A 25,671-nucleotide genomic window follows, 5' to 3' on the forward strand; every position below is an offset into this window, starting at 1 on the left:
GGGTCTAGTGTCTAGGGCTGATGAGTGTTTTCTGATTACTCTGCAGGAGCTGATTGACCTTAAGATGCTTCAGTGCAAGAGAGTTGTCAATGGTGAGTGCATCCCCAGCTCCAGGACTGTGTGTGTGTGCCCTGCTGGCTGAAGTGGCACCACCACCAACCTTGTTCACATTCTTCCCTGTCTGCATTACATAACTATGTGTGTGAATCATTTGTTCTCTTAAGTTCAGTCACTTCTCTCTAGAGGCCTTGACAGAAAACAAGATGAGAAGGGTGGGGTGTAGCTCAGTGGTAAGAGTGCTTGCCTAGCATGTATGAGGCTTTGGGTTCCATCATCAGCACTACAAAAGAGTAAAGGAAGTATGTAAGTGAGTAGATAAATAAATTACCAAGCCACCTACAGACTTGGTGGCTAGAAATCCCCATTTCATAATGCTTTGGAGTCATTCAGCATTGGGCCTGGCATAGATACTCCATAGCTGTGTGTTAGGTAAGTCACCTGACCTTTCCCTACCTCAGTTCTTATCAGTAAAATGAAAATCATAAGCTTTGCTTTACTTAAGTCATGACTTAGAGGAAGGATCAGATGAGCTATGGTGCCAGTAAGTACTTTGTACATTGTAAGCTCTGTGCAAATGGAAGTGGTTGTGATGAATTGTGGTTTTGCTTATACTTTATTGATTAGGCCAATTCTATTTGGCTGCCATTGTAATCTTTGAGGTTTTTCCCTAGAAAATGAAAACCCCAGCCAAGTATGTTGACACATTCCTGTAACCCCAGCACTTGAGAGGTTAAGGCAGCAGGAGGAGGAGGATCACAAGTTCAAGGTCAGCTTGTGCTACAAAGTATGTTTCAGGCTCCATAATTCCATACTTAAAGAAGTAATCACAAAGAGGAATAATGTATGTTTTCCTAAACATACAAGTTGATCTCCACAACTCCTCCACACAGAATCTTTGCCACTTTTCTTCTAGAACATTTTTACATATCAGAGTCTATAGGTGACTTGTCACAATTTGTTTTGCTAATACTGTAACGAGGGTTTTTATTTTGCTGTTATAAATAAAGGTGCATTATAAACATACCAAGTTTTTGTGGTTTTTCCTCAGCCTTTCTGCTAGTCTTGAGCTACTTCTATAAAGATTTAGTTTGAGGGCTGGGAATGTGGCTTAGTGGTAGAGTGCTTACCTAGCATGAATGAAGCCCTGGGTTCAATTCCTTAGTACCACATACACAGAAAAAGCCAGAAGTGGCATTGTGGCTCAAGTGGTAGAGTCCTAACCTTGAGCAAAAGAAGCTCAGGGACAGTGCCCAGGACCTGAGTTCAAGCCGCAGAACTGACCAAAAAAAAAAAAAAGAAAAGATTTAGTTTGATTACTTAACTCAGTATGTCGATCCTCTACCTTACCTTTTTTTTTTTGTTGTTGTTGTTTTGTTTTGTTTTGTTTTGGGGGGGTCCGGTCGTGAGACCTGAACTCTGGGCCTGGGTGCTGTCCCTCAGGTCTTCAGCTCAAGGCTAGCGCTCTACCACTTGAGTCACAGTGCCATTTCCGGCTTTTTTCTTTTTTGCCTATGTGGTGCTGAGGAATCGAACCCAGGGCCTCAAGCATGCAAGGCAAGCGTTCTACCACTGAGCCACTTTCCCAGCCCTCTACCTTACCTTTTTAAAAAAGCTTTCTAATTTGTTCAGTGTCTGTATGATAATTGCAGCTTCCATTTGTGGAGTGCTTTAAAATATTTATGTATTTATTATGTATGTATGTACATACATACATTATGTATGTATGCACGTAATGTATTGATTTATGTTCTGATCCTGGGGCTTGAACTCAGGGTCTAGACACTGTCACTGAGCTTTTTGTACTTAAGGCTAGCACTCTACAACTTCCGCCACAGTTCTACTTCTGGCTTTTTGATGTTTAATTGGAGATAAAAGTCTCACAGGCCTTCTGTCCCCGTTAGCTTCAAACTGAGATTCCCAGATATCAACCTCCTGTATTGCTAAAATGACAGATATGAGCCTCTGGTGCCCAGCTCATTATTTATTTATTTTAATTTTTTAATTTTTTATTTTGTTCGTCTTAAGCCTGAACTGTGGGCCTGGATGCTGTCCCTCAGCTCTGCAGCTCAAGGCTAGCTCTCTACCACTTGAGCCACAGTGCCACTTCTGGATTTTTTTGCTTATGTAGTGCTGAGGAATTGAACCCAGGGCCTCATGCAGGCAAGGCAAGCATTATACCACAGAGCCACCTTCCTAGCCCTTCATTATTTATTTTTTAAATAAATAGCTGTATAAAGGAGTTTCAATTCCAGCTCAAGTATAGGTATAATGCATCTTGACCAATGTAATGTTATCTTTTCTATTGTTCTCTCCCCCCACTTCCCCTGGTCATAGGGCTTTTTTTTGGGGGGGGGTCCAGTCATGGGGCCTGTACTCTGGGCCTGGGTGCTGTCCCTCAGCTCTTCAGCTCAAGGCTAGCACTCTACCACTTGAGCCACAGTGCCACTTCCGGCTTTTTTCTTTTTGCTTATGTGGTGCTGAGGAATTGAACCCAGGGCCTCAGGCATGCAAGGCAAGCGCTCTACCACTGAGCCACCTTCTCAGCCCCCTGGACCTGGGCGTTGACCCTGAGCTCTTGCTGAAGGCTAGTCCTCTACCACTTTAAGCCACATCTCCACTTCCATCTGGTGGTTAATTGGAGATAGGAGTCTCATCGACTTTACAGCCTTAATGGCTGGCTTTAAATCAATCCTCAGATCTCAGCCTTTGAGTAGCTAGGATTACAGGCATGAGCCATCAGCACCACGTTGTTCACCATTTTTTCCCCTCCCATTCCTATACTCAAGTGCTTAAGTGCTTCTAAGATCTCATTGCTTGAGCAGGAGGTATGACTCAAGTGGTAGTACACTAGTCAAGCAAGACTGCAAGACCCCGTGTTTGAGCCATGGGACTGGCATACACATACACACACACACACAAAAGATCCCGTTTCTCAAAAGAACCTTTTAGGTAGGCATATTTATCCATCTGCCAAATTGGATCTTTGGAATAGTAGTCATCTTTGAAAGTTAATAATGTTAGTACCAATTAGACACCAGTGGCTCATGCCTATAATCCTATCTACTCAGGAGGCTAAGATCTGAGGATCATCATTTGAAGTCAGCCTAGGCAGAAAAGTCCCTGTGAGGCTCCTGTCTCCAATAAACTACTCAAAAAAGCTAGAACTGGTCCTGTGGCTAAAATGGTAGAGCACTAGTATTGGGCACAAAGAGGCTCAGGGACAGTGCTCAGGTCCCGAGTTCAAGCCACAGGACTGGGAAAAAAAAATAATGCTAGTACCTACTATAGAGCTTCATTAAAAGAACAAATGGTACTGGGCATAGTGGTGCATGCCTACAATCATAGTACTTGGGAAGCTGGGGCAGGAGGATTGGGAGTTTAAGGCCAGCCAGGGCTACCTAGTGAATTTCAGACTAGCCTGGGCTACATAGTAAGACCCTGTCTCAAAAAGTCAGGCCAAAAAGAGAACAAAAATAAAAGTGAGATAAGGTTGACTTTTGTTATTATAGTAGTTTTGTTTTAGAAGGTTGCTGAGGACATTGAAAACCCAAATACAGACTTTGTGTGTGTGTGTGTGTGTGTGTGTGTGTGTGTGTGTGTGTGTGTGTGTGTGTGTGTGTGTGTGTGTGTGTGTGTGTGTGTGTGTGTGTGTGTGCGCGCGCACGTGTATGTGCACACGTGCGTGCTGATACTGGAGCCTAAATTCAGGGTCTTGCACTCTTTTTGCTTTTTTTCAGTTATGGCTGGGGCTCTATTACTTGACCCATACTTCTGGTTCCTGCTTTTTTACTGGTTAATTGGAGATAAGAGTCTCTCAGATTTGTTTACCTGGGCTGGCTTTGAACTTTAATCCTCAGATTTCAGACTCTTGAGTAACCAGAATTATAGACATGAGTTTCTAGTACCCAGCCTATCCTTTTTTTTTTGTTTTGTTTTGTTTGATTTGATTTTGAGAGAAGGAGAGGGTCTCAATAGATAGCCCAGGCTGGTCTTGGACTTTTTTTTTTTTTTGTCGGTCGTGGGGCTTGAACTCTGGGCCTGGGCGCTGTCCCTCAGCTCTTCAGCTCAAGGCGAGCACTCTACCTCTTGAGCTACAGCGCCACTTCCGGTTTTCTGGTGGTTTATTGGAGATAGGAGTCTCACGGTCTCTTCTGCCCGGGCTGGCTTTTGAACCGCGATCCTCAGATCTCAGCCTCCTGAGTAGCTAGGATTACAGGCGTGAGCCACCAGCGCCCGGCTTGGTCTTGGACTTGATATACTCTTATTTCAACCTCCTGAGTTCTGGCATTATAGGCATCACCAGTGTGCCCTGAAATGTTGACACTAGGGAAATGTAGAATTAGGTTCTTGCAAGCCTCTGTTCACAACTAACATCAACTAGCATATACTCTCATTCTAATGTTTTTTTTTTCTCTTCCAAAAGGCTGCGTGCGCTCTCTCTCTCTATATATATGTATATATAAAAATATGTGTAGGGCTGGGAAGGTGGCTCAGTGGTAGAGCGCTTGCCTTGCATGCCTGAGGCCCTGGGTTCGATTCCTCAGCACCACATAAGCAAAAAGAAAAAAGCCGGAAGTGGCGCTGTGGCTCAAGTGGTAGAGCGCTAGCCTTGAGCTGAAGAGCTGAGGGACAGCGCCCAGGCCCAGAGTTCAGGCCCCACGACCGGAATAAAAAAAAAAAGAAAAAAAAATATGTGTATATACATATATATCATTGGGTCATTAACATTGAACTCACAGCCAATAGCACTATAATTTTATCCTGAATAAAGTTTAGCCAGGGCTAGGGATATAGCTCAGTAGTAGATCTCCAGAATTCTATTTTCTGGGACAGTTTGGGTCCAAATTGGAATAGACTGTACATTTTCCCCCAGCATTTAAAAAAAAGAACAAAATGGCAGGGTTCCAGTGGCTTATGTCTATAACCCCAGCTACTCAGGAGGCTGAGATATAAGGATCAGGGTTCAAAGCCAGCCCTGGGCAGAGAATTATGTGACAGACTCTTATTTCCAATTAAATCACAGAAAAAGCCAGAAGTGGCACTGTGGCTCAAGTGGTAGAGCATTAGCCTTGAGCAAAAGTCTCAGGGATAGATAGCATCCAGGTCCAGAGTTGGAGTATCAGGATGGCTCACACCTGTAATACTAGCTGCTCAAGAGACTGAAATCTGAGGATTATAGTTTGAAGGCAACTTGAGCAGAAAAGTCTGTGAGACACTTACCTTCAATTAACCAGCAAAAAATGAGAAGTAGAGATGTAGCTCAAGTGGTAGAACACCAACCTTGAGTGAGAAAAAGCTAAAGGAATTCAAGCTCTAATACCAGTATCAGTATCAGTACAAAGAAAAAAAAAACAAAGCAAAATCTTAACTGTTCAGAAAAAGTACATGAGAAACAAACATGCAGTTGGACAAATAATTGTAAAGTGAACAACAATCAGGAAGAGATAGATTATCACCAGCACTTCAGAAGCCTCTCACAGACATTCTTACTTTAAGATAAGTAGATATCTAGAGTTGCTTTATTTGTTTCCAGGAAACAAAAACAGTTTAGGATTACATCTTTGTTGTTATTTTTCCTTTTTTTTTTTTTGGTAGTAGTGGGAATTAAACTAGGGTCTTGTACCTGCTAGGCCAAGCTCCCAGCCCTTTCAATTTTTTTTTTTTTTTCTTTTTTTTGGGTCCGGTCGTGGGGCCTGAAATCTGGGCCTGGGCGCTGTCCCTCAGCTCTTCAGCTCAAGGCTAGCACTCTACCACTTGAGTCACAGTGCCACTTCCGGCTTTTTTCTTTTTGCTTATGTGGTGCTGAGGAATCGAACCCAGGGCCCCTTGCATGCAAGGCAAGCGCTCTACCACTGAGCCACCTTCCGAACCCTTCAATTTTTTTTTAATAGTACTAGGGTTTGAACCCAGAGCCTCATGCATGATAGCCCGTTGCTTTACCACTTGAGCTATTCCTCCACCTCTGCTTTTTAATTTTTTAATTTTAATTAATTAATTTTTTTGTCAGTCATGGGGCTTGAATTCTGGGTCTGGGCACTGTCCCTCAAGCTCTTCGCTCTACGACTTGAGCCACAGCACCACTTCCATTTTTTTCTGCTTAGGTGGTGCCAAAGAATCGAACCCAGGGCCTTATGCATGCAAGGCAAGCACTTTACCAATGAGCCACCTTCCCAGCCCCTGTTTTGGTTATTTTTGAGGAAGGGTCTTTCACTTATGCCTGGGTAGGCATGAACTCTATAGTCATCCTATTTCTTCTCCCCATATAGCTGGAATGATAGATGTGAGGCATCATACCTGATTTTATTGATATGTTGAGACGTGGAGTCTTGAAAATTTTTGCTTGGGCTGGCTTTGACCTGTGATCCTCTCAATCTACTTCTGAGTAGCTGTGATAACACATGTGAGCCACCAGTGCCCAGTTGAACTTGCATCTTAATTTTGTGGTCCCATGTGTTTGTGTTTTCTTGTAGAGGTACTCAACACAGTGGATTTTGTTGCCCCTGATGACCGAGTAGTCTTCCGTACATGTGAAAGAGAACAGAGCAAGGTGGTATTCCAGATGGTAAGAAGTAAGAGATTCCAGTGCCTCAGGTTCACCTGAGAGATCTCCTTGTGCCAGTCAGTTTTAAATGCCTCGCCTATATTACACAGTGGTGGCTTCCTGAATAATTAGCTTGTGAGATTGGAGGGGTGGGCAGTTGGTAGAATGCTAGCCATTGAGTGAAAGTGTTAGGTGCTGAGTTCTAGGCCTGGTCTCAGATGAAAACAAAAAGGAAAAGGAAAGAAAAATTGCTTGAACCTTTTTCAGATTCACTCCTGTGGTTACACTATTGGAGTTTGTGAAAATCAAGCTGGTGCAGTGGGTTCCATGCCTCTAGTCTCCAATTAATTTACTGAATTATAGCAATTGTTTTTTTCTTTTTTCTTTTTTTGCCAGTCCTGAGATTGAACTCAGGGCCTGGGCACTGTCCCTGAGTTTCTTTTGCTCAAGGCTAGCACTCTACCACTTGAGCCACAGCACTATTGCTGGCTTTTTCTGTTTGTTTGTTTGGTTTTTTTTGTTGGTCGTGGGGCTTGAACTCTGGGCCTGGGCGCTGTCCCTCAGCTCTTCAGCTCAAGGCGAGCGCTCTACCACTTGAGCTATAGCGCCACTTCCAGTTTTCGAGTGGTTTATTGGAGATAAGAGTTTCACGGTCTTTCCTGCCTGGGCTGGCTTTAAACTGTGATCCTCAGATCTCAGCCTCCTGAGTAGCTAGGATTACAGGCATGAGCCACCAGCACCCGGCTTATTGCTGGCTTTTTCTGTGTATGTGGTACTGAGGAATTGAACTCAGGGCTTCATGCATGCTGGGCAAGCACTCTACCATTAAGCCACATTCCCAGCCTAGCAATTGTTTCTTTGGCATGACTTTATGCTTATTTTGTTAATCCCTGGTATTTCTTACTGAGATCATGGTGTTTGCTTTTGTGTAGTCTATGTGTATTTTTTCAGAAGCCAAACTCTGGTGGCTCAAACCTGTAGTCTTAGCTACTCAGAAGGCTGAAATCTGAGGATTACAGTTCAAAATCAGCTTGGGCAGGGAAGTCCATGGGACCCTTAATTCCAGTTAAGTAGATGTGTTGCTTAAATGATCAATACCACCTATGAATGAAAAAGCCAAGTAAGAGCATGAGATACTGAATTCAAACTCCAGTAATAACACACACACACACACACACACACACACACACACACACACACACACACACACACACACACACACACACACACACACACACACACACACACACACACACACACACACACACACACACACACACACACACGACAAAGGGAAAAGATATATGTTGGGTGCTGGTAGCTTCTAGCTACTCAAGAGGCTGAGCGGGACTCTGGTGGTTTACTCCTGTAGTCCTAGCTACTCAGGAGGCTGAGATCTGAGGCTCGAGGTTCAAAGCCAGCCTGGGCAGGAAAGACTCCATAAGACTCTTATCTCCAATTAACCACCAGAAAACCAGAAGTGGCACTGCAGCTCAAGTGGCACTGCAGCTCAAGTGGTAGAGCGCTCACCTTGAGCTGAAGAGCTGAGGGACAGCGCCCAGGCCCAGAGTTCAAGCCCCACAACCGACCAAAAAAAAAAAAAAAAGAGGCTGAGATCTGAGGATCTCAGTTCAAAGCTGGCCCAGGCAGGAAAGTCTGTAAGACTCTTATCTCCAATTAACCACAAAAACTGGAAGTGGAGCTGTGGCTCAAAGTGGTAGAGTGATAGCCTTGAGCAAAAGAAGCTCAGGGACAGTGCCCAGGCCCTGAGTTCAAGCCCTAGGACTGACAAAAGAAAAGAAAAGGTTTATGTTAGTGTTGTAGGGAATAGTAACTCTTCTATGGCTTTAGGCATTTCTTGGTTCTTTTCAATAATAGCTCCTAAATGACCTTTAGGTTTTTTAGAAATGGATAATACTAAGCACACATATGACAAATCACCCATAATTGTCAAATCTAAGTAGTAGTTATCTGAATGTTCACTCTTTAAGTTTTGTGTTTTTTTCTACTCTTATGTATGTTTGAAAGTTACCATGACATTGATAACATTGTGTAGCCCTTCCAAGTCTATCTTTTTCTTTTGACAGTGAGCTAGTCCAGTGGACATGTGTGTGCCCAAGCATGTGCACACACATAAACTGTGTGTGTTAGAGACCTATGGTTGTTTTTGTATTTGTGTGTGTACCTGTGTCAAGGCAGTGATTGATACAGTGTCTTGTGTTCCTAGGGGACTTCAGATGCAGAGCGAGCCCTTGCCGTAGCCAGGCTTGTGTAAGTTCCTCCCTCCTTGGGGCTGCCTTTGTCACTCCAGTGAACTCTGAGGTCTTAATGAGGGGTGACCTTAGAGGTGACTTCTTCCTTACTTCCTCCTAGCCTTTTTGTGGAGCCTGAACTCTGGGCCTGGGCACTGTCCCTCAGCTCTTCAGCTCAAGGCTAGCACTCTACCACTTGAGCCACAGCACCACATCTGGCTTTTTTTCTTTTTGCTTATGTGGTACTGAGGAATCGAACCCAGGGCCTCATGCATGCAAGGCAAGCGCTCTACCATTGAGCCACTTTCACAGCCTAGCCTTTCTGTTTCTATTTCAAGATCCCATATACCCACTGTGGTTAGATCCCAGAGACCCTCTGTTTCGGGACCTGATTTTAGTGTTTATTCATGGGACTTTCTTTCCAGGGACTCTGCTGACTGTGAATCCTCAGGCTTAACTTTCATGAAGTGTACGTGTAACTCAGTGCTTCCCAGCACAGGCAGGAGAGTGCCACGGTCAAAGAGATGGCCTTTTGAGCTATGGCAGACCTAGACTGAATTTCTGGCTATCCTCCTGCTTACTGTGTAGCCTTAGGTAAATTAATTAACCTCACTGTGAACTTAGTCACCTTATCTATAAAATGGTACCAGAAGTACTACCAGCCTCTGGCATTCTAGGGAGTGGGAAATGAAAGAGTGCATGTTATACCATGTGGCATACTATGAAAGCTTAGTGATGGAGTTGGCACTAGTACCTTGCATCAGTAATCTTAGGTACTTGGGAAGCTGAGATCTGAGGATCCCAGTTGAAGCTAGCCTGAAGAGGAAAATTTTGCAAGACTCTTTATCTCCAAGTAACCATCCAAAAGCCAGAAATAATGCTATGGCTCAAGTGGTAGTGCACTAGTCTTGAGCAGAAAAAAAAAAGCTATGGGCCAGTGCTCAGGCCTCAGTATCTGCACCAAAAAACAGAGAGCGGGGCACTGGTAGCTCATTCTATAATCCTAGCTACTCAAGAGGCTGAGATCTAAGGATCACAGTTTGAAACCAGCCCAGGCAGGAAAGTCCATGAGACTCTTATCTCCAGTTAACCACCAGAAAACCAGAAATGGTGCTGTAGCTCAAGTAGTAGAGCACTAGCGTTGAACAAAAGAGCTCAGGGACAGTGCCAAGGCTTGGAGTTCAAGCCCCACGACAGAGAGTGGGGGGAGAGGGCGCGCGGCAGGGAGGGAGTAATTGTTAACTGTTGTTATTGATGATAGATTGGGAACAATCCTAGGCAGTCATTACTACCGATCTCAAGCTGTTAACTAAGTCTAAGTCAGAGGATGAGGTTAGGGTCCTTTCCACATCTGAGAATTGTAAGGCAACAGTGCAGCTCAGAAAAATGAAGGCAGTCCAATCACTTCTGCCAGAAAGCAGTGCTCTGACAAGAGACTCAGTGCTCATGATCCTGGGATCAAGTTCTGCATCACTCTGTATTTGAATCACTTTATTTAATCCCAATATAACAAAGTCCCCTGCATCCAGCTCTTCATAGATGTGTGTATATTAGGTCTCTCCTAGGGAATATGGTTTGGATGAGGCAATCACACATTTTAGGAACAGGTTTCTTTGAGGATTTTCATTCTGTCATTGAGTGTTGGTGTGTTTTGTAGGCTCAGGGACATGGTAAGAGGTTCACAAGCAGAGACAGCCTTCATGTCTTTGACTTTATCTTTTTCCCTCAAGTTGAATGCTTATTACCTTTTCTCCATTTTCATTTTTTCAGAGAAAATGATGTTGCTGGTATTGATGTCAACATGGGTTGTCCAAAAGAATATTCTACCAAGGTAAACTTACTATTATTATTATTTTGTTGTTGTTGTTGGTCATGGGACTTGAACTTTGGTCCTGGGCACTGTCCCTGATCTCTTCAGCTTAAGGCTAGTGCTCTACCACTTTTTTTTTTTTTTTGGTTGGTCGTGGGGCCTGAACTCTGGGCTTGGGTGCTGTCCCTGCGCTCTTCAGCTCAAGGCTAGTGCTCTACCACTTGAACCACAGCGCCACTTCCAGTTTTTGAGTGGTTTATTGGAGATAAGAGTTTCACAGTCTTTCCTGCCTGGGCTGGCTTTGAACTGTGATCCTCAGATCTCAGCCTCCTGAGTAGCTAGGATTACAGGCGTGAGCCACTGGCGCTTGGCTGCTCTACCACTTTGAGCCACAGTGCCACTTCCAGTTTTCTGGTGGTTAATTAGAGATAAAAGTCTCTTAGACTTTATTTGGAGGCTGAGTTTGAACTGTGATCTTCATATCTCAGCCTCTTGAGTAGCTAGGATTACGGGCAGGAACCACTGGTGCCCAGCCTAAGATAAACTTTTTATTCCTCACAAAAAATACTCGGGATTAAAGTAGATTAAAGGAGATTAACAAAATAAGACTGGGGGGAGGGGGAGGAGGGTTGGGTGGGGGTAGGGGGGGAGTATAGGAAGGGATGGGAAAGGGAAACAAAGAGGAGGCAACAATGCTTGATAAGAAATAAACTCATTGTCTTGCCCACGTAATTGTAACTCCTCTGTACGTATTCTCACAATAAAAACAAAAAACAAAAAAACAAGATAAGACAACTAAGTAGACTTACCTAACTCGATATGATCGAGTGCTGGGTGGGCAAGATGCTCAAAAGGATATTATTAAATCAGTGGACAAAGTTGAAAAAGAGGCTCTGAGAATTATGGTTCAAAAATATGGTTCAAAAATCTAGGTAAATGTATGAGTTGCTAACTCTTTTGTGGTTATATAATGGTATATTACCATTCTTAGAAAATATGTACTGAATGGCCTGAAAGTATGTCTCAAGTGATAGAGTACCTGTCTAGCAAGCACAAAAACCAGACTTCAAATCTTAGTATGGCAAAAGCAAACCTACAAAAGTAGGTGCTTGTGGCTCACACCTGTAAGCCTAACTACTTGGTAGGTTCAGATCTGAGAATCACAGTTTGAAGCCAGACTGGGCAGGAAAGCCCATTATATTCTTTTTTTTTTTTTTTTTTTGTCGGTCATGGAGCTTGAACTCTGCGTCTTGGTACTGTCCTTGAGCTTTTCAGCTGAACAAGCACTTTACCATTTTGAGCCACAGTGCCACTTCCAGTTTTCAGTGTTAATTGGAGATAAGAATCTCAGGGACTTTCTTGCCCCGGCTGGCTTTAAACCACAATCCTCAGATCTCAGCCTCCAGAGTAGCTAAGATTACAAGGTGTGAGCCACCGCATCTGACCAAGTCCATGATATTCTTACTATTTATTTATGTCCCAGTATTGACATAGAAAAAAATAAAATGAAAGAAGTCTTTAGGGGTAAAGGGCTATGATACATAAAACTCACTGTCAAATGACTTAGAAAAAAATTTACACACCTTCCCCCATTTATATTCTACATACAAGTATGTATTTTGCCAGGGGTGGTGTTGTGTACATGTAATCTCAGCATTCAGAAGGCTGGGGCAGGGGCTGGAGTAGAATGCTAGCCTGGAGCAGAAAAGCTCAGGGACATCACCGAGGCCCAGTTCAGGCCCCAGGATTGGCACCAAAAAAACAAGAGGATGTAGGCATGGGAATGTGGCTCACTGGTAGAGCACTTGTTTAGAATGTATGAGGCCCAAACTTGGATCTCTAGTACTGCAAAACAAAACAAAAATAGAAGACGCAATATAAACATCTGAATTGTCATATCAGAAGTGATCAGATTGGAGTGTGGTCCAGAGAAAGGAATAGATTTAGAGGGATTTGAGAGGAAAAAGTGGTCCATGAAGAGGAAATGTGGGGTCTTCCAAGCAAAGGGAGAGGCCATATGCAGGGGCCTGAGAGTAGCTTGATTAGACCAGAGCACTGGGGGAAAAAGAGCTGAAGAGGAGGAAGAGAAAGCACAGGAGGAAAATCATGGTTAGGGTCAAGTCAACTGGACCTGTGCATTAAATACTTTTGACCTTTTTTGAAAAGAGGAGGCATGTGATTAGACTGCTTTAGAAACATGAATCTGGATATCATCTATCTGGTGGATTAGAATAGCAGGAAACTAGAGGGAGGACAGAGACATAGGAGATGCATGCCTAGGGATCAGAGTAATGTCTTCTAGAACTCATCAAATTTTCATCTTTGATATTGTGAACATGGATGATGTCACCTTCTTACTTGGTGAGGAGAAATGCCAGTTGTAGGCAGCTTTGGTTACCAAGTTGCTACACCAAGTTGTCATTCTGTAGGGAGGGGCTGTACTCCCTCGGCTGTAAGAAGGCATTCTGTGTGCTTCTCCCTAGGGAGGAATGGGAGCTGCTCTGCTGTCCGACCCTGACAAGATTGAGAAGGTAAGTGCTGCATAGTAAAAAGTAAGGTCCTTGAACATGTCTGGGAACTAGAGCTCACAGAGTTCCCAGAATGCCTCCTCCTCGTACTCCAGATTTATTGAAGTCTATCTAGGGGCTTAGGATTTTTTTTTTCCTGGTTCTGGGGCTAGGCCTGGGCACTGACTGTGAGCCTCTTTTGTCCTGAAGGATAGCGCCCTACCTTATGAACCATAGTGCCACTTCCAGCTTTTTCTGAGTAGTTCATTGGAGACAAGAGTCTCACGGACTTAGTTGCCCAGGCTGGCTTCAAACTGCAATCCTCAAATCTCAGCCTCCTGAGTATTTTAGGATTACAGGTATGAGCTACCAGTTGGCTTAGGATATTTTTTAAAGTGCTTCCCAGTGATTCTGATATGTAATTAGTTGAATTAGCCTATGGCAGCATTGAGTTTGGTAAAAGTCTGGAGCTAGAGATCTATCACCTGAAAAGCAGAGAGTCTGAGGTCTGGGCTAGAGCCTCTTCTGTATTGCTCCTCTCCCTTCCAGGATGTTCATTAATGAAGAGCAGAGGCCAGATTACCTTGGGTGAGGATGAATTCAATGATGGGTATGGGTATGGGGGTGTGTGTGTGTGTGTGTGTGTGTGTGTGTGTGTGTGTGTGTGTGTGTGTGTGTGTGTGTGTGTGTGTGTGTGTGTGTGTGTGTGTGTGTGTGTGTGTGTGTGTGTAAATGGGTGTCTGAGTGGAGGAGCGTAGCAGGGGGATTGAGTCTACCTTTGAGAGCAGGTCAGCCAGGGTCATATGAGGCAGGCGTCCCTTGGTAATTCTGCAGACAGGTTTAATGATGGCTCTGGGGATAGGTTGGCAGTTGCCACTCAGGGTTGTGGGCTGCCTGTGCAAACAGAGGTGATATTTCTGCCACATTGTACTGCCTTTTACTTTCCTTTCCCAGCCCACCAGCTCTTAATCTGTTGGTCCTTTTAGCTTCTCTTTTCCTTTTTATTCCTTTCCTTGTCTGAGCTTCAAGCTCTTGGTGTTTCCCATAGGCTGGAACAACTTGGGACGTAGACCCACTTGTGCTGGAAATGCTGGCTCAATTCTGTATATCTCTGTTCAGTGTCTCTGAGATGAAGGAGGAACACTTGTGTGCCTTCTTATTTTTCCTATGTGTGGCTACAGATATGTCCCTCTAATCTGCCTCTAACGTACCTTTACCATTTTAGAGTAGTTTCTTTTTCAAAGTGGCATGTAGACATTGTGTCCTATTGTTTTTCTCCTAAGAATGTCCTCTTTAGGTCTCACTATGTGTGAGTATCTAGAATCCTGTATAATATGTCATATTGCAGTGCCTTTTAGTTTTAATTTCTGCATATCAGAGAGAACATATGCCATTCGTCTCTCTGAGCTTGGCTTTCACACTCACTGATTTGTTCTAGTTCCATCCATTTCCCTGTAAATGACATAATTTTATTTTTTCTAATGGCTGTGTAAAATTCCATTGTGTATAGGTACCCCATTGTTTGAATCCACTCATAAATTGTGGGGTATCTGGGCTGTTAACATATTGCCTATTGTGAATAGTGCAGCAATGAACATGTATGTGCAAGTGCCCTTATCATATCCTGGCTCATGATATGCAGGGTAGATGCCCAGGAATGGTATATCTGGGTCGTAGGGAAGATCCATATTTAGTATTTTGAGAAACCTTCAGACTGCTGTCTAGAGTGGTTGTACAAGTTTACATTCCCATCAATAGTGTAGTAGGATTCCTTTTTCTCCATTTCATTGCCAAAATTTGTTGTTTGAACAGAAATTTTGATGAAAATACTTAGAGCTGATAAAAAGAAGTTCCATAAGGGGCTGGGAAGGTGGCTCAGTGGTAGAGTGCTTGCCTTGCACACCTGAGGCCCTGGGTTCAATTCCTCAGCACACATAAGCAGAAAAAGCTGGAAGTAGTGCTGTGGCTCAGGTGGTAGAGTGCTGGCCTTGAGCTGAAGAGCTGAGGGATGCACTCAGGCCCAGAGTTCAGGGCCCACGACTGACAAAAAAAAAAAAAAAAGTTCCATAATCAGAGCATTGGATCAGACTTACTGAGCACTTGCGAAGGAACTAGAAACATTAGTGACATTTTATGTCACAGATATAAATAAAATAAAATTAATTTAATAAATGTCTCTGGACATTTTATTTTGTTTATTGTACTGAGGGATCTGTTTTTGTTTTTGTTTTTTGTTTGTTTTTTATTGGTCCTGGGGCTAAACTCTGGGCCTGGACACTGTCCCTGAGCTTCTTTTGCTCAAGACTAGTGTTCTACCACTTGACCCACAGTGCCACTTCTGGCTTTTTCTTTTTTCTTTTTTTGGGTCCGGTTGTGGGCCTGAACTCCGGGCCTGGGCGCTGTCCCTCAGCAATTCAGCTCAAGGCTAGCACTCTACCACTTGAGCCACAGCGCCACTTCCAGCTTTTTTTTTTTCTGCTTATGTGGTGCTGAGGAATCGAACCCAGGGCCTCATGTATGCAAGGCAAGCACTCTACCACTGAGCCACCTTCCCAGCCCCTACTTCTGACGTTTTCTGAGTAGTTTATTGGAGATAAGAGGCTTTCCTGCCTAGGCTGGCTTTGAACCATGATCCTCAGATCTCAGCCTCTTGAGTAGGTAGGATCACAGGCATGAGCCACCAGTGCCCGGCTCTGACCTGTTTTTCTTAAACAGTTCACTTTCTCTCACCCTTTAAAAGGTTGTGCCCCTTTACGCCCTATCAGGATGACCTAGGACCTTAAACTCAGTCTGTTGCCTGGGGCAGCACCTGGGGACTGGTCCTTCCTGTCTGGCAGTTGTTCATGGGCTAAGAAACCTTGTCTTACTCTTTTTTTTTTTTCTTCTTCAGTCCTGGGACTTGAACTCTGGGCCTAGGTACTGTCCCTGAGCTTCTTTTGCTCAAGGCTAGCATTCTACCTACCACTTGAGCCACAGTGCCTCTTCCTGCTTTTTCTCTGTATGTGGTACTGAGGAATCAAACCCAGGGCTTCATACATATGAGGCAAGCATTCTACCACTAAGCCACATTCCCAGCCTCTTGTCTTAACTCTTGAACTGTCCATCTGTCAGCCCTGTCTCTTGGTCTGGTATGTGCTGGAGCAGTGGTCTGACTCTTCCTTAGAGAAAGTCCTCTCTTGGTTCTAGCAGCCAGCAATCTGCTTCCTTTCCTATCTAAAATTAAGACTGGTAGCAGCTGCCTGGGTATGCCTTCTGCTCTGCTAGACAGAGGTCCAGTTCTTGGCAAAGAGCTCTTACCAGGTTGCCTAGTCCAATATTTTTGATTCAGGGAGAAGATAGCAATGCCATAGACATTCAGTGTTATCTGTGTCTCTTTTGGTCTTTGCTCATGTGTGATTATGTCTTAGTATCTCCCTAATGTTTTCCTGTGACTTCTTAATATCTCCCCAATCCTCCCTCTCTCCCTCTCTCTGGCAATTCTTTGTAGTTACTATGGAATAAACAGTTTTTAATGTATTTTTTTTCCTTTGCTAGTTTCATCTTAAATATCTGAAAAGAGGGATTCCTGAGGACAGAGCCATGCCCTTAGAAACCTTCCTGCTATCTCACTCTGCCAGTCCTGGGACAGCATTCAGGGAATATTTCCTTCCCTTCATTCAAGAAAACAGCTGTGAGCATGTCTTAACCAGATAGGCCTCAGAATCATACTGAGGATAGAGGGCATTTGGCAGAGTCTATGGAAACATACATTTTAAAACCCAGCCCCTAGAGACTCATTCAGGAAATAATGGAGTAGAAACTAAGAGTTTGAGTCTTTTAAGCTCTCCAGGTAATTCTGATTCTAGCCTTGAAAAGAATCAATTGTATAAAACATAAGAATGCCAGTAGATGTAAGAATGCCAGTAGATTCTCCTCCCCACCCCCTCACTTTCTACCAGGCAGGAGATTGCTGGGGCTGAGCCTCTAACATACAACAAGGGCAGTGTTCTTATATTTAGAGACTATATGTATATGCACACAGGTGATACATATATGTGCTCGCAGTTATACAAGCTGTCCATGCTACTGGAATGCTCAGATCTGTAGCAATATTAATTAGTCCAAGCAGTATGGCAGTTTATTCCAGAAGAGGTAGGTGCTCTTGATTCTTTTCTTTGCAGATCCTTAGCACACTTGTTAAAGGGACTTGTAGACCTGTGACCTGCAAGATCCGAATACTACCTTCGGTAAGAATGGTGTATGACATTTGATATTCTCATCTCTCAGGTGATGATAGATTTGGGGATGTGAATGGTTTGTGAGGCATTGAATTAAATTTCGTGGAGGGAGTAGAGCTAAGCAAACTTAAGGAACTGGCATCTGGTCCTCTGGGGCCTCAGTAACCACCCTGTGCTGTCCTCTTCCTTAGCTGGAAGATACCCTGAGCCTTGTAAAGCGAATAGAGAGGACTGGCATTGCTGCTATTGCAGTTCACGGAAGGTGAGTGGTTGCCTTTCTAGTGACTGAGTGGCAGGAAGAATTATCAGGCCATCTTCACAATCCCTCACTAGACTTCAGGTGATATCTAGCCTTTTTCCTATGTATTTAGCCTACTTCTGCCTAGCTCTTTGACATCTTGTGAGTCCAGAGGGCATACAAATTCAGCGTGCATTTTCTGCATGGACTTGTGTTTATCTGTGTTTTATCATTTAGTACTTACTAGTGGCAGCTACTACTCCAAGCTTAGAGACAGGAGAGGAAGGATATATATGTAGTAGATCTGTATTATTTTGCTCAAAATTGTATCTTGCAGCCAGGAAATGGTGGAATTAGAGCTTGGACCTATTTTCTCTTTCTCTTTTTTTGGGGTGGGTATATAGAGGGAACTAGGGATTTAGTCCAGGGCCTTATTCTTGTACACCTTCTTTTTTTCATTTTTTACTTTGCTTATTTTTTTTTAAACTGGATTTAAAAATTTTTTTTAATTGAGAAAATACCATACAGAGGGGTTACAATTACATGGGCAAGGTAATGAGTGCATTTCTTTTTTAATTTTTTTAATTTTTTTGTTGGTTGTAGGGCTTGAACTTGGCTTGAGCGCTGTCCCCCAGCTCTTCAGCTCAAGGCGAGCGCTCTACCACTTGAGCTACAGCGCCACTTCCGGTTTTCTGGTGGTTTATTGGAGATAAGAGTTTCAGGGACTTTCCTGCCTGGACTGGCTTTGAGCAGATCTCAGCCTCCTGAGTAGCTAGGATTGATTACAGGTGTGAGCCACAGGCACCCGGCTGAGCATTTCTTATCAAGCATTGTTGCCTCCTCCTTTGTTTTCCATTCCCAGCCTTTCCCATCTCCTCCCTTTCCCCCCACCTTCTTTTTTTTAGTCAGGGTCTTGCTAGTCTAGGCTGTTCTTGAACTCACAATCCTTGTGTCTTAGCCTTTAGAGTGCTGGGATTACAGGAATGTGCCAACACACCTGAATGAATTCTGTTTCCTTTGCACTTCATTGAACAGCGGTTTCTCCCTTAAATGACCCTAGGCAAATGGCTGTTTTTTATTTTTTTTATTTTTATTTTTGTCGGCTGTGGGGCTTGAACTCTGGGCCTGGGCGCTGTCCCTCAGCTCTTCAGCTCAAGGCAAGCGCTCTACCACTTGAGCTACAGTGCCACTTCCGGTTTTCTGGTGGTTTATTGGAGATAGGAGTCTCACAGTCTCTCCTGCCCGGGCTGGCTTTGAACCGAGATCCTCAGATCTCAGCCTCCTGAGTAGCTAGGATTATAGGAGAGAGCCACCAGCGCCCGGCTAAATGGCTGTTTTTTAAAGGCAGTCCTCTTTTCTCTATCCTTGGTGGACTGCCTAATTGCTTTAAACAGTCCTTATATCTGTACCTCATGTGCTTTTTGCAGAGAGCTGAAGTGTTTTGATTTCCCAGTCAAATCTGCTTCCTGTTGTTTGTCAGGATGTCCCTCTATGCACAATCCCGGTCAGTAGACTGGCTGGTGATCTTTTTAAATGATTCTTCTTTTGGACTCAACAGTCTTATAGGATAACCCAAGTTGCTTGTATCTATTACAGCATTTTCTCTCTCTCTCTCTCTCTCTCTCTCTCTCTCTCTCTCTTTTTTTGTCAGTCATGGGACTTGAACTCTGGGCCTGAGTGCTGTCCCTCAGCTCTTCAGCTCAAGGGGAGTGCTCTACCACTTGAGCCACAGAACAACTTCCAGTTTTCTGGTGATTAATTGGAGATAAGAGTCTCATGGACTTGCCTGCCTGGGCTGGCTTTGAACCATGATCTTCAGATCTCAGCCTCCAGAGTAGCTAGGGTTACAGGTGTGAGCCACTGGCACCTGGCTATTACAGGATTTTCAGAATATACTTAAAACTCTGGCATAGAAAAGCAGAGCTGCTTGGGTGAAAGGAGGGGAAATGAGAGCTGCACACCCCGTGTGTAAGCTCCTCACTGAGACAGCGGGCTTTAGACTCTCAACAGCCTGGTTTCAAATCTCAGTTCTGCAGCTTGTTAGCTATATATCCTCGGAACAGTCACTTAACCTCTTTGAGTGACACATTGCTCACTTGGAAATTAAGACAATTTCTACTTCATAGGATTGTGATGAGCTTTTGACAATACAAAACTAAAGCCTTGCATATAGCATTCTTAGTACACAAAGCTGTTGGAGTTAGCAGAATTTCGAGGCACTAAGAGGACAGATTTGGCTGAATTTAAGAAAGACTTTCTATTATTAGAGCTGTTGAGGATGGTCTAAGGTGAGGCCCTTTATGTCCCTAGGATTTGCTTAGCCATGCTGAAAGCCTTCTTGTAGTTGACCTTAGAAAGAGGATTTACGGGTTCTGTCCTGCTGCCCCTGTGGCTTGTCGTGACAGCTATAGTCTGTGACCTGCCCTGCCACCCTGGGTGGGAGGCCTACCCTGTGTCAGGTGCTTCTCCCCAGGATCAGCTGTGCAGTTTGGCCTTGGCCCAGGCAGCTGTGTGGGAGTGGCCTATCTGAGCAGTGGCAGCTGTCCCAAGTCCCTTGGGGGGAGGGCAGGACTAGGGCAGTACAGGGAGCATTCTTACAGCACTGTCTTTCATTTCTGGCAGAGACTAGGGAAAGCTAGGGGAAAGCAGCATGACCTTGGGAGCTGGGCCACCCACATTAGTCCCCAGCAGCGGTGTCTCATCTGCAGGCTCCTGAGAGCTGACCTTATTCTTCCTGGCATGGACTTATGCTCCCCCTGCCCCTTAAGATAGAGTTCTTCCCCCAGAGGTCAGGGAGACCACCCCCAATCTGCCTGAGATGGCCACATGGCTGCCTGATCTTTAGGTTTAGTAAGGAGGATGAGATTTGGCTAAGGTAATCTGGTGTGAGTAATGACATGGCCTTTGGTCCTTAGCCCTTATCCCCATCTCTTTATCTCCAAGGAAGCGGGAAGAGCGACCTCAGCACCCTGTCAGATGTGAAGTCATCAAAGCCATTGCTGGAACCCTCTCCATTCCTGTCATAGCCAAGTAAGCCTCCCTTCTTCCATATTTACTTTTGTTTATGCTTTACTTTGTCAGAAAGGACTTGAGTTGGCATATAAAAATGAAATTAAAGAGCATTTAAACAGGCTGGGTGCCGGTGGCTCATGCCTATAATCTTAGCTACTCAGGAGGCTGAGATCTGAGGATCGTGGTTCAAAGCCAGTCCAAGCAGGAGAGTCTGTGAGACTTTTTTCTTTTTCTTTTTCTTTTTTTTTTTGGTTGGTTGTGGGGCTTGAACTCTAGGCCTGAGCGTTGTCCCTCAGCTCTTCAGCTCTACCACTTGAGCCACAGTGCCACTTCTGGTTTTCTAGTAGTTTATTGGAGATATGAGTCTCATGGACATTCTTGCCCGGGTTGGCTTTGAACTGTGAGTAGCTAGGATTACAGGTGTGAGCCACCAGCAACCTGCTAAGTCCATGAGACTCTCATCTCCAATTAACCGCCAGAAAACTGAAGTGGTTCTGTGGCTCAAATAGTAGAGCTTTCACCTTGAGCTGAAGAGCTGAAGGACAGCACCCAGGACCAGAGTTCAAGCCCCACAACTGACAGAAAAAAAAAAAAAAAAAAAACATTTAAACAACAACTATAGCTGTGATGAGTTCCAAGCTAGACATCATCAAAGCATTATGGCTCAGGGAACATAAGGCAGGACATGGAAATCTAGACAAACATTCTGAGCAGCTACAGGACCAGGAACCTGGACTGGCAGGTGAAAAGTCCCAATAAACAGCCCAAAGGTTTTTACTGCTAGACCATATATAGTTACCAGTGGGAAACTGGCCTTTGTAGGCTAGCTGGGAGCCTAGGCCAGCCTTGTAGCTTAGGATGGCACAGAGACTCAGGGAACTTAGAGGGTGGGACCAAGCAAGCCCTGACAACACATATGCCAGAGTATAAGGATAAGGGTGGTAGTCAGGCCCTCTATTCCCCAGGTAAGGTATTTAGAGATGGTTTGCTGAGTGAAGTCAGAGTTACTCAAGACTTTGAAGCCTGTTGCTTCTGCTACCATATGAGAGTCCTCCCTACATAGCAGTCTCTGAACTGTGGCTACCACCTGACTCCTAATGAAACGGATGAGGACAGAGTAGTTTCTGAGAAGGTCCTTGGAGCAGCATAGTGGAAAAAGGGGAATTGTGACTAAATGGGGTCTCCTTCCTTTCCCTCATGATCACCAGTGTATCCCAGTCTCCAGAGTTTTGGCCCTGTCCTTAGAGGGGGTATAGGAGGCTGCTTAGCTCTCCTGTGGCCCCAACACTTGGGGCCACAAGTTTTAGATGAGGGAAAAGGAATGTAAAATTTCTAGACTTATCTGTTAAATGCTAGGCATAGTTCAAAGTACTTTACATATTTTGTCTCACCTACTGCTCCAAACTTCATAATTACAAGCTAACCTTTGCTGAGGCTGTGATAGCTGAAGAGGTCATACTACTCATGAGTGGCAACTGTGGGATTTGCCTTTCTTCTGAAAATGCTGGTAGGTTCCATGCCGTAGACACTCCTTGTCCTTGTTGATTTGTAGTGGTGGATCTCATGACCACATCCAGAAGCATTTGGACATAGAGGACTTTCGACGAGCCACAGCGGCCTCTTCAGTAATGGTGGCCCGATCAGCCATGTGGAACCCCTCTATCTTCCTCAAGGATGGTCCTCGGCCCCTGGAAGAGGTCATGCAGAAGTATATCAGATATGTACGTATGTGTACTTATTCAAAGCCATCATTTCTCACTATCCGCCAAGGTCTTGCCAAGAGCACTTTGTGGGGATCTCCGGGTGCCAGCAGCCCCTATTGCTCCTCCTGTTGTTCTGAGTTCATATGCCTACTAGAGCATGGAGCCTTCCTAGCTGACATGCAGAGAGGATTCTGGGGTGGGAGCCCCTACTATCACCTCCTTTTAAAGCTTCTACAGGTATGGAGGTCATCTGAAAAGACTTCCTAAACCCAGAATGCTTTTGAGAGCTCAAGTACATGATACCAATTCTAGTTCTCCCTCATACCCCAAGTACATACTTTATGTAGGTGGACAATGAGGTTCTTTGTTACTGAAAACAAGCATGCATATAGGTTGCCAAAGGTGCAGCCACAGGCAGGAGGAGCCATTGTAGCTATTGTTGCTTAGGAAAGATTACAGATTATCTCCATAGAGACTTCCTATCAGATTTGACTCACGAGTTAAGATTACTATTAAAACTTTTCTATTGTTGCCAGGCTGCCAGTGGCTCACTCCTGTAGTCCTAGCTAATCCGGAGGCTGAGATCTGAGAGTCACTGGCCAAAGCCAGACAAGGCAGGAAAGTTTGTAAGACTCTTATCTTCAATTAAGGACCAAAAAAGCCAGAAGTGGAGCTGTGGCTCAAGTGGTAGAGCTCTAGTCTTGAGCAAGAAAGCTCAGGGACAGCAACCCAGGCTCTGAGTTCAAGCCCAGGACTGTCAAAACAAAAAACAAAAAAAAAAACCCTACAATTTGGGCTGGGAATGTGGCTTAGTGATAGAGTGCTTGACTAGCATGAATGAAGCCCTGGGTTCGATTCCCACATAAACAGAAAAAGTTGGAAGTGGCGCTGTGGCTCAAGTGGTAGAGTGCTAGCCTTGAGCACAGAGAGGCTTAGGGACAGTGGCCAGGCCCTGAGTTCAAGCCCCAGTATTGGCAAAACAAAACAAAAAACCCGCAACTTTTCCTTAGATACTTCTCAGAATGTTTTTGCTATGATAGGGAATAACTCAGCTTTAATCTTCTTACAGAATTGCTTGCTTGTTCTCTTTCTCTCTCTTCTCTTCCCTCCCTCCCGCCCTCCCTCCCTCCCCCCTTTCCTCCCCATTCCTTTCTTTCTTTCTTTCTTTCTTTCTTTCTTTCTTTCTTTCTTTCTTTCTTTCTTTCTTTCTTTCTTTCTTTCTCTCTCTCTTTCTCTCTTTCTTTTTTGGTGCTGGTCCTGGGGCTTGAACTCAAGGCCTAGGCACTCTCTCTGAGCCTCTTTGTGCTCAAGGCAAGTGCTCTGCCACTTGAGCCACAGAGCCAATTCTGGCTTTTTCTGAGTATATTGGAGATAAGAGTCTCATAGTCTTTCCTGCCCGGTCTGGCTTTGAACTGTGATCCTCAGATCTCAGCCTCCTCAGTAGCTAGGATTACAGAAGTGAGCCACCGGCACCCAACTTGACATTCTTTTTTCAAGGCTGATGTTCCACCACTTGAGCCATAGCCACTTCTGGCCTTTTCTGAGTAATTCGTTGGTAACAAGAGCCTCGTGGTTTTTCCTGCATGGGCTTGTTTCCAATCATGATCCTCAGATCTCAGCCTTCTGAGTAGCTAGAATTTCAGGTGTGAGCTACCAGTGCCCAGCCAAGATACCTTTTTCTTTTATTTTTTTTTGAGGTAGGGTCTCACTATGTAGCTCAGAATAGCCTTAAACCGATGATCTTCCTCCTTTCCCCCTTGAATGCCTGGGTTACAGGTGTGCACAACCATGCTAGTCTGGCAATAGTATTTTCTTTTCTTTTCTTTTTTTTTTTTTTGGTCCAGTTATAAGGCCTGAACTCTGGGCCTGGGCGCTGTCCCTCAGCTCTTCAGCTCAAGGCTAGCACTCTACGACTTGAGCCACAGTGCCACTTTCGGCTTTTTTCTTTTTGGTTATGTGGTGCTGAGGGATAAAACCCAGGGCCTCATGCGTGCAAGGCAAGCGCTCTACCACTGAGCTACCTTCCCAGCCCCTAGGCAATAATATATATATATATTTTTTGGTAGTGGGGCCTGAACTCTGGGCCTGGGCGCTGTCCCTCAGCTCTTTAGCTCAAGGCTAGCACTCTACCACTTGAGCCACTTCTAACTTTTTCTGCTTATGAGGAATTGAACCCAGGGCCTCATGCATGCAAGGCAAGCATTCTACCACTGAGCCGCCTTCCCAGCCCAGCAATAGTATTTTCTAAAGCAGTTTCTTCTCACTAGGCGCTCGATGGTTACAAATTGGGCATTTTCTTGCAAAGGAAGTTTTTGATGATTTCACTTTCCAGTCTCTTTGTCACAATCCTGGGACTCTGGATTTCTGTGATCAGCTGTACATGGACATGGACAGAGACAGTGAGTAGTCCTCAAATTCTTCAGTGAGTTTGGACTGATCAGGAGGTGAACCCTTGTCTGCTTTCTTTTTTAGTCCTAGTAACCAACTACATGGAACTGTGCTCTGCTCTTTCCAAGCCATGGCCATGCCTGGATAGCTGTGACATGACTGAACTCTGGGCCTGGGCACTATCCCTCAACTCTTCAGCTCAAGGCTAGCGCTCTACCACTTGAGCCATGGCGCCACTTCCGGCTTTTTTCTTTTTGCTTATGTGGTGCTGAGGAATCGAACCCAGGGCCTCATGCATGCAAGGCAAGCACTCTACCACTGAGCTACCTTCACAGCCCCTGAGTAGCTTCTGTTCTCCAGTGCGGCAGTCCTGAAGAATCTCCTTGGTTCTGAGTTTAGTGTTGGGCAGATTGGAGTCAGCCAGAAGCAAGGTGCTTTGCCTCAGCAGAGATCAGCTGTCTAGTTCTTCTGGCCAGCTGGCAAGTATGTAGCAGAGAAGACATGTTGAGCAGTGTTGAGCCTGCTCACTGGGTGAAAGGTGATGTTATCACTCCTGCTCAGCCCTCCCTTGGCAGCTCTGAAGAGGCTTTGTTGTCATGGAGAAAGGGAGTGGCCTTAAGCATCTGCAAGGCTACTTCTGATGTAGCCAGGTACCTTTTGGCTCCAAGAAGCTGAATCATGGTCTGCCTCAGGCTGGGACTTAACAATTTATTCCCTGCTTTATTCCCTAAATATTCCATGGTATTAGGCATGGGCCCAGGTAGAGATTCTAAAATAGTGTACAGTAGGGTATAGAGGAAGGGAAGGGCTTCTGGAGGGTTGTACAGGCAGCCTTTACCTACTACTGTTCTCCTGCCCTGTCCCTAGTTGGGTGGGCATCTATGATATCACTAGGGCTGTCTTCTTGCTTCCTTGAGCCTTATTTTTCAGACTGTGAAATGGA

General features: G+C 44.7%; 1 protein-coding gene across 4 annotated transcripts in view; it reads left to right on the plus strand.

Annotated features, from left to right (window-relative positions):
* The window catches only part of LOC138807030 (tRNA-dihydrouridine(20) synthase [NAD(P)+]-like), a 44,232-nt gene that overhangs the window by 12,057 nt on the left and 6,504 nt on the right, over positions 1–25,671 (plus strand). For 3 of the 4 annotated variants that reach the window (XM_069992594.1, XM_069992596.1, XM_069992595.1), the window contains exons 3-11: positions 47–92; positions 6,531–6,622; positions 8,829–8,872; positions 10,624–10,684; positions 13,147–13,194; positions 17,331–17,396; positions 17,579–17,649; positions 20,569–20,655; positions 22,190–22,358. In XM_069992594.1, the coding sequence (XP_069848695.1) occupies positions 47–92; positions 6,531–6,622; positions 8,829–8,872; positions 10,624–10,684; positions 13,147–13,194; positions 17,331–17,396; positions 17,579–17,649; positions 20,569–20,655; positions 22,190–22,358 (684 nt within the window). Of the gene's footprint in view, positions 1–46; positions 93–6,530; positions 6,623–8,828; positions 8,873–10,623; positions 10,685–13,146; positions 13,195–17,330; positions 17,397–17,578; positions 17,650–20,568; positions 20,656–22,189; positions 22,359–25,671 lie in introns of those variants that run through there. The other variant, XM_069992597.1, reaches the window with a different exon arrangement.

This window comes from Dipodomys merriami, unplaced genomic scaffold, assembly GCF_024711535.1.
Source record: "Dipodomys merriami isolate MVZ:Mamm:240054 unplaced genomic scaffold, mDipMer1.0.p SCAF_41, whole genome shotgun sequence".
In the NCBI taxonomy this organism is placed as follows: Eukaryota; Metazoa; Chordata; class Mammalia; order Rodentia; family Heteromyidae; genus Dipodomys; species Dipodomys merriami.